Genomic DNA, 16,441 nt, shown 5'->3' with positions numbered 1-16,441 from the left:
ACCTGAGTCTTCATGTTGAGCTTGATACTACATAGGCTGTATTACACTGAATAATTCCTGCTTGAATTCAGAACCACTTGGCATTAAAATCAAGATTTTCTCATCTATAGTTTTGTACTCTCAGCTTGGAAGGTATCTTTGGCATGGTTGATATGTGTGAACTGAGTGACCCAGTGGTTAAAGCATTGGGTTATGGCTCAAAAGGTTGTGAGTTTAGTCCAGCACATTTTAAAAAAAAATGTTTAATACATATAAAAAGAGACATACCTTTTAAAAGGATTGCCAGATTTAAAAGAAAATTGGAATGCATCATCTACATAATGTCCTGAGGATACCTGAGCAGTTTATGAGATCTTTGCATTGTGCTTACTAAATGGTTGCTGGGCTTTTCTCCAATCAAATTTTGATTTTCATTTTGTTGTAAAGTTACATGAATATGAAGTTGATTATGGTGACTGCAATGATTAGCTGTGATTGCTCTATGCTTGGAATGTCCCTTTGGTGACTGTCAATGTTGTGGTGCAGTGGACTGTGCAGTGACCTGTTGAACTGAAAGTTGTTGGTTCAAATCCATCCCGCAAGAGATGTGTAATGTTGTGTGTGTTTACATGTTGTGACATTGCAGCTATATTATTATTCCACCAGTAAGTCTATTGCAGCCCTATGAACCATACATAGGAAAATGCTGAAATCTGGCACACTGATAGGGGTGAGCATGACTATCCCCCAATGCAAATCTTTTGAACTGTTAGGCCTAGAAACAAAATTATTTTTATGTTTGATTACTCTCCTCCTGCTGATTCAAATGGACCCCTTACATTAAAACTCTGCCAATTCCAGTGGCCGCCATCTTGGATTATGATGTTTACAGTTTAAAGGTTTCACGTCCTTCAAACTTTGGCCGATTTGTCGAAACAATGGCTCAAAATAATCTCCAGACTAAGCCGCATAGAACTGACCAGAAACCATTTGAATTTGTGCAACTCTTTAGAAATTATACCAATGCGAAGTTAACAAGGTTGATATGAAAATGGATTTGAGGCTGTATCTCAGCAATGCTTTCTCCTATCGAAACAAAACTTGGTATGCTTCATCAAGACCATGATCTGAGGGTAGATGCAAAGTAGTTGCATGAGTGGCTGTATAGCGTAGTGGTCAGTTTACTGTACCTGCAAGTTATAGAGACTGAAAGGGTCCCAGCTCCAGGCAGCTTGTAAACTACAAAGAAGTTGCTTGGTGAATTTAAACAAAACTTTTAATATATCATTGCTTCCTTATTCTAAGTCTTTAGAAAATGGCAGAGAGAAATTTTTTATTTTTTCTGTTTTATTCAAAACCTTCTGCAATTAGCTTGGAATGTCTCTTTGGCACTTTTGAGCTGTGTCAACTCAATGGCCCAGTGGTTAACAAAATTGCTGCTTGCAGCTTTGTTTGTAAATGAAATTATTACAGATCATAGTTTTGATTCACTCTGTTTGACTGAAACCTGGCTTAAACCAGATTAATATATTAGTTTAAATGAGTCTACTCCCCCAGGTTATTGTTATAAACATGAACCTTGCCTGAATGGCTGAGGAGGAGGTGTTGCTACAATTTACAGTGATGTTTTTAGTGTTACTCAGAGATCAGGATATACTGTAAGTTTAATTCTTTTGAACTAATAATGCTTAATGTGACATCAGATATAAATTAAAAATCACTGTCAACTTTTGCTCTTGTTACTTTATACAGACCACCCGGGCCATATTCTGATTTTCTTAGAGAATTTACTGATTTTCTGTCAGATCTAGTAGTTACTGTGGATAGAGCTTTAATTGTTGGTGACTTCAACACTCACATAGATAATGAAAATGTTACACTATGATTAGCATTTATAGATATTCTCAACTCTGTTGGGGTCAGACAAAATGTGACAGGGACAACTCATTGCCATACTCTTATGCTATATTTAATTCTGTCATATGGAGTTGGTAATATAGCAATTCTGCCGCAGAGCGATGACATCTCAGATCATTACCTCGTCTCTTGCTTAGCTAAGGTTACTTAATCTAGGCAGCATTATTGACAGGGTAGAACTATTCTTTCAACCACTAAAGATAGCTTCACCAATAATTTTCCAGCTTTGTCTCAAACACTCAGTAAGCCAAAAAGTTCAGAAGAACTAAATGTAGTCACAGAAAATATAAATACAGTCTTCTCTAGCACTCTAGATAGTGTGTTTTTATTCAGTACTGTGGCTAAATTGGCAAGGAATAAAGCTTCGAATGAACCAGATGTTCCATCGCAGCACAGTAGTAATGACTTTTTAAATTTCTTTACTGATAAAATTTAAATGAATAAGCAAAAATGGAATTATGCAACCATTTGCTTTAGCACCTCAGAAGACAGGTCTCATATTATTCCCTATGAGCAACTTCAGTCCTTCTCTGTCATAGGTCAGAAAGAGCTAACATAACTTATCAAAACATCAAAAGCAACATGTACGTTAGACCCAATACCGCCTGAGGTGTTTTCTGTAATCTCAGAACCTCTTCTTGATATTAACTCCTCATTATCCTTAGGGCATGTCTCAAGAAACTTTAAGCTTGCAGTTATCAAACCACTTATCAAGAAACCACAGCTTGATTCTAGCTAATTATCAACCAATCTCAAATCTCCCATTTATGTCGAAAATACTAGAAAATGTAGTGTCCTCCCAACTGTTCATTTTTACTAGGGATGCACCGATGTGATACCTGGATCAGTATCGGCTCCAATACTGACATTTTTGATGGATTGGATATCGGTCCAACGAGCCAGATCCAAATCCGATACTGTGTGTTAATCATATTTGTTACAGTCAAGCTCCAACACTGACATAAAAGAACCATAAAAGCACCATTAAAATAGTTCATATGACACATGCATTTTATTCAAAGCCACTTGAAGACTAGCTTTGTGAATTGCAAAATGCTGTTTAATAAGTAAACATATAGTAAGCATATGTATCGCTTTAGTGAATGGCGCTGCTCTGTTGATATACATACATACAGAGCACGTGCAGGCTGGTGGCATCAATGGTCGTGGCTATTTTCATATGTGAGCGCTACTCACGAACAACATCTAAGATAGATAGTAGATGCTCAATAGTTTGGTTCACTTTTAATATGCATTTAGAATGGCACCAGAGGAGCATTTGACCAGAAATTGAATAAGAAGCTAATTAAGCTACTGTGAAGTAGCCTACATACAGACACCTACAGGACTTCCTGGAGTATTCTGATCATCAAAATAAAAGCCCTAGGATTTTCAAGTTAAAGGTGCATGAATGAAATATATTACTGTTGTATTTAAAATTCTAAAAGTCAATAATAATTATAATATTAATTTATTATTATTATTTGTTTACAAATTATAACAATATTTAAGTTGAATGGGTTCCAAAAAAAATAAATAAATAAATAAATAAATAAATAACTGTGTGAATAAAATATGGACTGATATCTCACAACTAAATTGAAAAAAAGAAATCTGAGTCCAGATACAAGTTGAAAAAAATTTGCAAAGAAAACTGTTATTTTCTACTGATGACTTATACTGGAATTACTGTTAATTTTGCTGCTATACATTATGCAGTAGACTAGTTAACAATAAAGTTTTTCTTAACAGGCTATCCATTTATATACCCCCAGTTAGTTCCACATAATGAGGTAAATATATTCTAAACTGATTATGCAAAAAAAAAAAAAAAAAAAACACATTTATTGGATCGTGATCGGTCGATACTGAGATTTCAGATATTGAAATCGGATCAGAAGAGAAAAAGTGGTATCTGTGCATCCCTAATTTTTACAGAGAAATTGAATATATGAAGAATTTCAGTCAGGATTTAGGCCCCATCATAGTACAGAGACTGCACTTATCAGAGTTGCAAATGACTTGCTCTTATCATCTGATTGTGGCTGCATTTATTTTCTTGTGCTTTTATATCTTAGTGCTGCCTTCAACACCATAGATAGTGACATTCTCTTGGATAGGGTTGAGAAATATGTTGGCATAAGTAGACAGGGATTAGCTTGGTTTAGGCCCTATGTATCCGACCGCTACCACTTTGTCTGTGCAAGTGAGGAATTGTCAGATCAAACTAAAGTTAAGTAGGAGTGGCACAGCGATCAGTTTTAGGACCTCTGCTTTACTCCTTATATATGCTCTCCCTGTGAAACATTATCAGGTTCTGATGCCGAAAAACTAATTAATGCATTCATGACATCAAGAGTAGATTAGTATAATGCATTATAGGGAGGATGTCCTGCAGGTACAGTAAATAAACTTCAGTTGGTTCAAAATGCAGCATCTAGAGTGCTGACTAGAACCAAGATGAAATGATCATATCAGCCACATTTTATCGTCACTACATTGGCTACCTGTTAAATTTTGAATAGTCTAGCTCCACAGTACTTAAGCAACCTTCTATCACACTATATTCCATCACGTTCGCTATGATTGCAAAATCCTGGCCTGTTAATAAAACCTGGAATATCAAAATCCACAAAATTAGGTAGATCCTTTTATTATTTGTCTCCTGAACTATGAAATAGTCTTCCTAGCATTGTTTGGGACTCAGACACACTCTCTCAGTTTAAGTCTAGACTAAAGAAACAGTTATTCAGCCAGGCATACACCAAATTTATTCATCAACTCATAGTTATACTGCACTAGTCAGGTCTGCCGGAACCAGAAACACTTCTCATATTCTATAATTCTGCATAAAATAAATGGTTTCTACACTAATATTTTTCTTTTTGTTTCTCTGCCTCAACCTTGAGATACATATCCTGAGGTTACCAGAGCTTGCCAGATCCAGCTTCGGTCCTGCTTGATGTCTGACTTCCTCTGCTACGTGTCGCTGAGTGATGACGACTAAACTGCAGCCTGTGCCAGCCAGACATCACTTCAGTCTACTACGATGGATTTCACAGAGGATGGACTGATGCCAACTCCAACCATAAGACATGGGATACTTCACTGGCCACTGCCTGAACCTTGGACTTAGAATGGACTTCACTGAAATGAACTGCCACAAGCTGCCAATCGAACTGCAATGCACCTCACTGACCTCTGCCTGCATCACCTTGGTTAAAGGATGGACTTCACTCTTAAAATTAAATACACAGACAATAAATGAATTGCCAACTAAAGCCTTCATCAGCCAAATTACAAAGGACAATGCATCTGTGTGCACTTCCACAGTTAATTCAGGATGGACTTTAAAGACTTTAGTCATTAATCTTACAGTCCATACAAAGTATTTTTTAAACATCTGCCCCAAACACCAGCTCAGTTTAATAATTTAACCATGACTTGTACTACACATAAATAACTAATACTGCCATTATATTCATGCTGTTTAGCCAGAGGGGGACTGGCCCCCACAATGAGTCTGGTTTCCCATAGGTTATTTTTCTCCATTAACAAATGTTTAAAGAAGTTTTGTGTTCCTTGTCACCTTTAGCTTGCTCACTAAAATCCAAATGTTACTGACTTATTTATAGGGCTGGCCAATAAAACAACTTCGATATTTATTGGGCTAAAAAAAATCCATGATATTGATGATAATCTTTTGAGTAATTTTCTATATTTAGCCTGTGTTCTACATCTATACGATCAGGTGCTTGTTGCTAAAAACGCAAGCAGTTTGGCTTTCTCAGACTGTATGAAGTTGCTAACGTTAGCTGCCTTGCGGACTCCAGACTAATTCCACCCGGACCGCAAGACATCATGACTACAGTTGTGCCCTCTCATCATCTCTAGTGAGTAACACAAAAAAACAACAGTGCTGTGCACACAAGATCTGATCTTTCTGTGCTGTATTCTTTAATACTTTTCTCTAGCACTCTATGCTTCATTTATGCTCTGTCCCACTCTGCACACCTTGCCTCTTTCCCCACATGTGAGTAGACATGAGGCACTGCATAAGTTAACGTGGTTCCAGAGCGCCTTTAGACCATAACGTTTTTCCTTCTAAATTTAGCTTTATTAATCAGCATGTTAAGAGCCTTTAATAATCAACAAATAGATTTCTGTTCTAATTTTGTGAAATTAATCAGATGTCATCATCTCTGGCATGGATGACAAGGAAAGACAATAAAATTACTAGTTTGTAGCTTAGTCTTTCTCACTTTAATGAAAATATAAAAATGGTCCATTCAGACTTTTACATTTTCTAAATTTTCTCTCAGTGGATACACCTGAACCCCAATACAGTTTAATTCCTCAGTCACAAGGGCTTCTATGCCCCCATACTTGAGTATCTGAATGTAATGAAATATAAATATAATTTGAATGTAAAAATGATATGCTGTCATTATGCTTCAAAACTAACAGATGAACTTTTAATGTTCAAATCCAACTGTACTCGATTGACAAACTCTATAAAATATTGTAATATTTTGGTAGAAGATCCCTCTTAAACAACTGCTTTGGCTGTCTCTGCACCCCCAATGCAGTTTTGTATAGACTATTTTTACTGTTTAGGATTTGTTTTCTTCTTTTCTTCTGGCAAATTGGAAATTCAAAAAAATGTGCAATGTGCAAATGTGAATGTATATTGTAATAAATATTGATATCGAACGATATGAAAAAAAATATTGTGATAATATATTTGGCCATATTGCTCAGCCCTACTTATTTTTTTATAAAAAAATTTAAGGCACAATTTATAATCACGTTTTTATCAAAACACACAATGGCTCTAAGACATTACAAATATTACAGCTTCATTTTCTGTTATAGCATAATTTTCTGTAAAGCTTCTGTGAAATGATGTGTGTTGTGAAAAGCGCTATACATATAAAAATGACTTGACTCTTCACTGTATTACAGCCATACAGAAAACAACTCACGCCCCTCCATGGACAATACACCTGGAAAATTGAGCTCGCACATGCCCATACGCCCAAATACACTTACCGCTTTTGCCACTGGGGCAGTGTTTCGCATTTCAGTAAGCACAGACCAATTTTAGATGAAGAAAAGTCAACCTATTGTTTCCGATTTCACTGTGAGATCAGTTCGCTTTTTGAGGAAAACATTGAGAAATCAGGCTTGAGAGATTATTTAAATTATCATCCAACAATGATAGAAAATATGAAAACTAATGTAATTTTCTCCATGATTCTATTGAGTTTTAGTTTGTAATGTAGTGCACATTTATTGTTTCAGTATTTATTTTTAAACTCCCAATTTTTTTATTTTATTTTAGTTAACAAAAATGTTTTTTCACTGCTAGTTTTTGTCTTAGTAATTGTTTTTGTTAGCGATAATAACCTTGTAGTGGAGAAGTTTATTTATATTAAGTTAATGTTTATTTCATCAGGAAACTGATGAGATACGTAGAATGAGCAACGAAAAAAAGCCATTTTACTGAATTGTTGGTTTAGTAACATGATTCTATTAGACTCATGTTGATTCCAGGTTGAGAAAATGAATGGGATTTTTACTTCCTGAACCCCACTGTGCATTTATTTGCTGAGATTATACTCCCTTTACTGTGAGCACAGGCATTCCTTCGTGCATGTCGACAACAGTCCTTTTCTAACTCTAGTTAGACAATAGTGCCAAAATGAATTATCCTCTAAAATCTCCACTTGGACCCCTACAAAACATTCACCACAGAGGTCTGAAAAGTTTACTATTATTATTATTATTTTACTTTAATGATAAAAGATATGTTTTGGTAAAGTGGGGGGGGGGGGGGGGGGGGGTTACTTTTTAAAGTTTTGCATTGTCCATATTTATGTATGATGTTTGTGCACAGTTTAATTGGCAAATGCCATGACTCGAGTACCTGCTTATCTGGAAGTTAAACTGCCCCAGAAAAAAGAGGTGAGGAGAAGAGTTGGACCGTGGGAAGAGGAATGAGAGTGAGAGAAAGAAAAAGAGACCTTCTTGAGAGAGCAGTGAAATTTTTCCCTGGCTATTAATGGACTTCAGTTCCTTTGAAAGTTTATTAGCCATAAAACTGACAACGAGTTGTGTTATTTCACTTTTTTATTTCTTGTTAACAAAACAGGAATGACAAAGCATTCGACACAAGTTTGCTCTCCTCCTTTATTCTATCCCTCTTTCATCCTCACAGATTGACAGGAACAAATAAAGGTGTCTCAGACACAAGTGTTCGCATGGTGAATTAATACATAAAAACTTCCAGCACAGTTCCCACTGATCAGAGGATGGTCGGACAACCGCGTTGTCTTTTTAGCATTCTCTTTCCTAATGTTTATGGTTCCTGCACCTTCAGGAAATGACCCTTTTATAGGGTCAACACTATAAAAGACCTTTTTTTTTTGGGGGGGGGGGGGGGTATTTGAGTGTGTGTGCTTAAAAACAGTAAGTGTGTGTTTGTGACTTTGTGTGTGTGTCTGAGAAAGAGAGAAGGCGATAGAGAGACATTTTTGTTGGGGGAGGCAGCACTGCTTGTGTTGTTAAATCTCATACTCCTCCTGTTTGACATTTTAGGTGGGGGCAGTTGTGTTGTTTAATCTACTAGATCTCTATTGCGGCCAAAGCAAAAGACCTGAAGAGGCTAATTGGCTCCTCATCCAATTTATTACATTGCTGCGAACTCTGTGACCCTTCTTGTCAATAGGAGGCCTTTTCCTCTCTCACTTGGTGAATGTGTGTTTATGTGTGCATGTGCTGCAGAGCAAAATGTTGGGGGCCAAAGAGGAAAGTTATGGAAATTCTTATTATTTTAAAGACAAAAGAAAAAAAAATCCTGCACACTACCATAGCTTGCAAAACACGATCACAAATTTAGCGACGTTTCGCTAAATACTTTCTATTATTTGCCATTGGTCATTCATCCTCTCATAACGTCCAAAGGCCAAATTTAAAAAAAGCAGAAACAAAGCAGTACATTTAGCACAGTTTGGTGGATGCTAGTTCATGAATATCTAATAATTTGTGTAAAACCCACATTATGGCCAAAGAAATCCAACAACCTCTCTATATAAAACATAGTGTTTCGTCAAACCGTTCTCACCTATTTATCTGATTTTTTCCCCCACTGTTTGGAAATGTGTTCTTGTAAATTGCAATAAGCTGAACAAGTCAGTGAAATGAACGACAGCAGCAGCCAAGAGGAGGTGGGGATGTGTGGGTGGAAGTTGACAAATTACTGACAAAAGCCAAAAGCCATTGACTTTTATGAAGGCACACTGACAAGGGAGGAACGTCTGGTTTAAATATATAGACAGGTGACAAATGAGGTCTAAGGGTCAATGCTCAACTCCAGCTTTATGTACACACACATAAGTTAAATTAAAGGCACACCAAAACATACCTGCACAACGTGTAAACACACAATCTCCAACTTTAGATCAGACACCTGAAACACTAACAGGCAAGATTAAAATCACAGCAATATTTTGAGCAATGTGTCTCAGTATTGTACATTCACATATGCCTTACAACTGCATTATGATTACAAGGCTCTACGAGACTTCCATGAGTAGGGAACATAAATTCATGCGATCCTGTTTCCTTTTCTGTGAAACAGAAAAGCAGTTTTGCTCTAGTGGGATTCATTTTGTTTTACACAGAAATTGGATAAATGTACAATGATACAGTAAATTGATGCAATGGCATACATATACTGCTTGTGCACTGTAAAGTGTGAGCAGTAAAAAATTTTTTTTTTAAATGTTAGGGAAAAGGCAAAGTATAGAATCAACATGATTAACTTCAGTGAATTGGGAATAAAATGTAGGACCTCACAGGTAAAAAAAAAAAAAAAAAAAAAAAAAAAGAACGTATAAGATATAAGCAAATCACTTTTCATGTTAAAATATCATGAAATCTTGCATGATATCTAATAGGACTTTAAGAAACAAAAGAGATCCTCCTGGATAAACTGAAATTCGTACATGATTATTTGATTATGGATACAACACAACAAGAACAGTAAGATGACTGTAATAACCTGAAACTTCAATAGGCCTGCGCCCCAAAAAATTAAGCCAATTATTCAAAATGTCAGTACTTGCTGTTTTTGAGCAAACAGATGCGCTCGTTGAACTATATTGGTAAAAATGACTTTATAGTTATTTTTTTCTACTCACATACTGCACCGCTACAACAATCATCTCTGACAACAAAAAGCTATTTACAAAAGGCATGCATCAGCTTTGCAGCCGTTAAATGATAATTTATGTGATTCATCCCTTGAATGTCAAGCGCGTTTATTATGCCAGCGGGAACGTGGGCTGTGTGACAATCAACGCAGAGGTTAGTTAGGGGAACACAAACCTATCTTTGTTCACTCTGGTCAGAACAGAGAGAGAGAGAGAGAGAGAGAGAGAGAAAGAAAGAAAGAGAGAGAGAGAGAGAGAGAGACTGATTATCTGCTCGGCTTTTCATCTGCCTTGTGCAGAATACATTATGTGTGTAAATGTTGTTGAACCCCAGCTATTCTCAGCGGAAAGGTCACACACTCCCCTCGACCCAAACTGCTCCATGGGCTTTATGTCTCCACTGAGGAAAAAAAAAACGGACTATGCCTATAAACTTCACATTTAAAAGGCAAGTGCAGTCGTGAGGCACTGCTGCTGCATATAAACAATAGCATCTTTTTGGACACTTTCTAGTGGCAAGGGAGCCTGTAGGAGCCAGTTTTTGCAAGACTACTCTGAAACAGCTGCTTTTTAAATGCATCATTTATAATTACCCTCTCTTACTAATCATCTGCTGAAATACTGCTCGCTATCTTGGACATAAGATAATGTATTCGAAGCCACATTCAGCGCATCTGCCTGTCATGTTTTAAATTACATTATCATTATTGATTTATTACACACAAAGCCATTCATACTGTTAATGGATAGTGGTTCACACATGTTTATTATATTGGCTATATGATACAAAGTGGCACACCTTAGGAAAATTTTCTTTTTTTCTGGTCACAAATTTTTTTTTATTGAATATTGATGGAGCAACATAATTTGTGTGAAAATAAATAATAACAAGGTTGTTTTGATAAAAAAAATAAAAATAAATAAATAAATAAAAATTAAAACGGTGGCAATGGGGCCTTTTACTCCACAAACCTGGGGTAAAAGGCACCCAGGGGGTTTATAGTAACGTCTTGTAGATATAGGGACAATAGTTATAGTGAACATTTTGTCAACTAATGCAAATCATTTTGAGACAGCAAAATGCTTTTTTGAGTAACAAATTAAAATAATACTTATTCAAAATAACTACTTCAGAAAAGGGTGCACCATTTCTTGTTAATTTCAATCACATTTGGCATTTCATAACATCTCAAGTATTCTTTAAACAAATTAATCTCCAATTTTATTTAATTTTCTCCCCTTTTCTCCCCAATTTGGAATGGCCAATTCCCAATGTGCTCTAAGTCCTCGTGGAGTATGAATCTCAGTTGCCTCTGTGTCTGAGACCGTCAATCTGTGCATCTTTTCATGTGGCTTGTTGAGCACGTTACTGTGGAGACATAACGTGTGTAGAGGCATCAGGCTATTTTCCGTGGCATCCATGCACAACTCACCACGTGCCCCACCGAGAGCGAGAACCACATTATAGTGACCACGAGGAGGTTACCCCATGTGACTCTACCCTCCCTAGTAACCGGGCCTGGCTGGAGTCACTCAGCACGCCCTGGATTTGAGCTCGCGACTCCAGGGGTGGCGGTCAGTGTCTTTACTCGCTGAGCTACCCAGGCCCCCCTACAGCCAATATCCATTGTTGTTAAATCAGTCAATGTGAGCCCACTTTAAAAACATTTTTTAATAAAAAACCTATTTCCACCATTTAAGAACATCTATGTGTTTTATGGGGGCCTTTAGCCCCTGCAACAGAGGCTCTTTTTACCCAAATACTATCCGTTCACTTATTTGACAGTTATAAAAAAAAATATATATATATATATATATATATATATATATATATATATATATATATATATATATATATATATATATACTTAATCACCTTGAACAAAACTTAAAATAACAAATAAGTATTTTGTCTCAAATAATATTTGACAATTTAGGGATTTTCATTAGCACATACATTTTCAACATGTTTTAAAATGATTAAATAATAGATCAAATTGCCTCAAAATCAAACTTTAGACATTACATGCAATGATCTCATGGATCAGGAAGTTTTTGCAGTGCATAGTGACAAACAGGTGTTTAGGAAAGTGCTATGGTAATTTTTGTTGCTATTTAGTGTTTTTGGAGAAATAATATCAAAAGTGTCTTTTACCCCGGGGGGCCCTTAGCCCTATTGTACCCTAGATGCATCTAAATGCATTTAGACAAATTATTGAATAAGTACAAAGGTGTATTTTGATCCTTTTGATGATACACAGTTTTTTTGTTTTGTATTGTTTTTTTAACCCCGGTGACATTCATCTCTCCGCTTAGTATCTATCAAGTTGCTGTCAATAACAAATCTAAGAATTCCCAAAAAGCTGCCAATTGGCACTAGCCTACACCTTTGTATAATGCGTTTAAAGGAAAGGACGAAAGAAAGCAGGAGTGATGTGGCTTGGATGGAAGATGTATATCTTTTTTGACAGAAACACACACACACAACAACAACACCACCACCACCAACAACAACAACAACTAAGCAGATATTTGAAAAGTTTTCGAACTCACGCTCTGAGGCCATGGTGATGACGGACTCGGTGGTGGCGTGATACTCATCGGCGTCCATGAACTCTTCTAGTGAGGAGGCGTCCCCCTGGAAGTCATGATGGTCCAGGAGCTGCTGCAATGGAGGCGCTTTCGGAAGAAGCTGATTAACTACCTCCCTACTGATGTTGGGCGCTTGTTTTAAGCGCAGCTTGCTAAGGATTTGCGATTTGATTGTTTCCAGCCGTAAGACTTTACTCTGTTCTCTCCAAACACAAGCTGAGCACTCAAGAGAATCCACATCCTCCACTTCAAATAGAGAGACCCCAGCATCCGAGGGCATCTCACTCACCGGGGGCATTAAGATGTCCGACTCGTCGCTCCCGGACATTCCCATAGAAATTAGAACCGTTAAGCACCACAAAATGCTATAACTTGTCATGATGTTAAATAGTTAGAACCAAAAGTTTCCCCCTTGGTTTTGCAAAATATTGTTATCTTCTGATCTTGGGATATTTGTTTCGAGCTATTAATTTGCTATCTTAAAAGCAATTAAGAGGTCATCAGAAAAAGGAAAAACAAAACAAACAAACAAAGAAACAAAATATTCCATTTACACGTCGATGCCTTCAATTTATTGTCGGATTCTTATTAAGAACGTTCGTATCCCTGTTGCACTGTTTTCAATTCGTTATTCTGTCAGCTACCGAATTACCGTTTGGAAAATACTCGAGTATGTCTTTTACAAGTGTACAAATGCGTCTATAAAGACCCCTTTATATATCACTGCTGCCTAGTGGCGTAATCCGTCTCTATTGGCTAACATTTCAACAAAAGGCTTACAGGTTTGTCACTAAATCGAGAGAGAGAGAGAGAGAGAGAGAGAGAGAGAGAGAGAGAGAGAGAGAGAGAGAGAGAGAGATTTGTAATGTTTATATCCTGACACCCGCTTACACAGAATGAGTTTAGCTACTTTAGACATAAACGTTATTAATGAAAGTAACTTTATACTTGTAAATTCGTAGTCTACTAATCCGTGTTCTCTTGTAAATTTGTATGGACCACTCTCCGCTGACTTCAGTAAGTGTCAGCTGTTAGTTTGTCTGGAATGCCTTTAAGTAAATACCAATTAACTAAGCAATAAATGTTATTTTTATTATTATTATTATTATTATTATTATTATTATTATTATTATTATTATTGCAAGGCACCCTATTTATTTCCATTTTTTTTTTTTTTTTTTTTGTATTAACCAACAGACTGAACGCAGCTTTTTCCATATAGATATTTGTCTTCACCTAGCGGTCAATAATGTACTTACACTAGCGTAAGTTCAATAATATTTGCAAAATTGGCGTTAGCTCGTATACAGAATATGCTTTCTCTTCCTCATCATCGTCAGTTAATTTTAGTAGTTCGATTGCTGTTGATATCTATAGGGTTAGATATAGGTAAAAATATAGACTACAGAACAAGTAAAGGAAAGAAGTGTTTTAAATGTAAAAACCCTGGAAAACACCCCTAGTTGTTATTATGTCTTTAATATTTTGTTATTTTTGCACTGTCTGTGCACTTGTTTCTTTCCAAATTTCAATATTTTTGTTCTTTAAAGTCATTTTTTTTCTCTCTCTCTATTTTTTATTATTATTATTTATTTTTTTTCTACATACCCTATTGGTAGCTTCTTATCTTTCAAGGACACATTCAGCTCACTAAAATGTTTAGGTAGGATGAGGAAGAAACCTTTTTAAATAAATGAAACGAAGGATGCATTTGGAGGCCGCATTTGAAGGAGCCTTCGAATTGGGACAGCCTTTATCGCGCAGCAGTGACGCAATCGGCCTTCGAATGCGACCTTTGAAGGATGCAGCCTCTGAATTGGGATGCCGCTATAGTTCATATCATTTGTTAGATCTCCTCATACTGAACAACTTTGCCTCAAGAACCACTACTGTCAATCAAATTGTTCATTAAATATTCACGATTATGTAAAAAAATCAATTTTTGTGAACTAGTCCTAGGTTTTTCGCTCAACCTCAATAAAACCACTGCAGTACAATTCTCTGGACTCTCTAGGTCAATAATTATAAAAATAAAAAAATGTTGAACTTTACCCTTTGGGTAGCTATAACAGTGTCATTTAGAAAATGGGCATGGTCAAGTGTACATATAAGCCCATATTTCCTAAACAGAAACTCAGAACTTCACGAAATTAGGTGAGCACATGCGACATATGATTCTAAACTAGCATGCAGACGTTTATGGAGATCGGACATAGGTGGCGCTATGAGCTTTAAAAAGCTTTAAAAACCATGTATTTCCTTAGTAAATTGCCTGTATTGGCTGTAATTGGTCTATTCCATCTATGATCTAGGTGGTTGCATGCTTGCTAAATAAAACAAAATAAATTTTAAGCATGTGCTTAAAGGCCTTAAACTGCTGGAACCCCGTTAATTGCTGCTCGCAGCTATATTTACTATTGATACTGTTGAGTCTATGGCAGCCCATAGAATCATTCATAGGAAAATTATGAAATTTGACACACTGATAGGGGTGGGTATGAATGGTCCCCATAGCAAATTTGGGACCTCTAGAACAGACTCTACCACCAGTTCAAAAATAAACCCCTTACGTTAAAATTCCATCCATTACAGTGGCCGCCAACTTGGATTATACTGTTTAGAGTTTAAAAGTTTCACGTCCTTCAAACATTGTCCGATTTGTACAAACATTTTCTTGAAATATTCTCCAGATCGAGCCGCACGGAAATGATAATACAGAATTTAGATTTTTGCCTTTGTTAAAAGTTACAGCATCGCAAATGTGTAAATGGATTTGAGGCTGTATCTCGGGAGCACTTTGTCCTATCAAAATGAAACTTTATATGCTTCATAAGGGCCCTGGTTTGAGGGCACATGCAGAGTTTCGTGACAGCGCCACCTATGAGTCAATAGTTGTGGAAAAATTTCTGTTTTTGCCTGTAACTTTTTAACCGTACGTTATAAAATCACGAGGGTGGTGTCTATGGATTCCAGGTCAACGATACCAATTTTTCCCATATCGGCCATACTGTTTCTCTGTCATATTGAATTTGATAAAAAAGTTATATATCTTTTAAAAGCATTGTCGCATTTAAAAGAACATTTGTATGCATCATCGACATCATGTCCTGAGGACACCTGAGCAGTTTGGAGACAGCGCCACCTATAGTTCAAAAGATAACCCATACTTGTGTGCTTACTCTAAACTCGGCATGGCTCTTTGCCAGCAGTCAGCCATATCAACTATGTGGCACAGTGTGTAAAGCACTGGACTATAGTTTTGAAAGTTCTAGGTTCATTCCCCACCTAGACCAGTATTACAGCTCAGTTTATATAGTATTGGAGGTCTTTGTATTCTGATTACTGAATAGTTGCAGGACTTATCCCTGATTATTTCTGCTTGCAGACATTCATTTTGTTCTTCTGATATAGTTTACATTCACCTTTGCCAAATCCATTTAAACTCATTTTTTCACAATTTCTGACATTTAATCATAGAAAACATTCCCTCTCTTAGGTCAGTTAGGATCACTACTTTATTTTAAGAATGTGAAATGTCAGAATAATAGTAGAGAGAATGATTTATTTCAGCTTTTATTTCTTTCATCACTTTCCCAGTGGGTCAGAAGTTTACACAAAATGTGTTAGTATTTGGTAGCATTGCCTTTAAATTGTTTAACTTGGGACAAACATTTTGGGTAGTCTTCCACAAGCTTCTCACAATAAGTTGCTGGAATTTTGGCCCATTCCTCCATACA

At 36.5% G+C, this 16,441-nt stretch overlaps 1 protein-coding gene across 2 annotated transcripts in view; it reads right to left on the bottom strand.

The window, feature by feature from the left end:
* Nucleotides 1-13,377, bottom strand: part of gdf11 (growth differentiation factor 11) — a 76,986-nt gene extending 63,609 nt beyond the window's left edge. For both annotated transcript variants that reach the window (XM_051672347.1, XM_051672348.1), the window contains exon 1: nt 12,666-13,377. In XM_051672347.1, coding sequence (XP_051528307.1) covers nt 12,666-13,083 — 418 coding nt within the window. In that variant the 5' untranslated portion in view covers nt 13,084-13,377. The remainder of the gene's footprint in view (nt 1-12,665) is intronic.
* Nucleotides 13,378-16,441: the final 3,064 nt, after the last annotated feature.

Source organism: Myxocyprinus asiaticus, chromosome 35, assembly GCF_019703515.2.
Source record: "Myxocyprinus asiaticus isolate MX2 ecotype Aquarium Trade chromosome 35, UBuf_Myxa_2, whole genome shotgun sequence".
NCBI classification, from domain to species: Eukaryota; Metazoa; Chordata; class Actinopteri; order Cypriniformes; family Catostomidae; genus Myxocyprinus; species Myxocyprinus asiaticus.
Note: the sequence above shows the minus strand (reverse complement) of the source record. Positions and strands in the feature narration are given on the sequence as shown.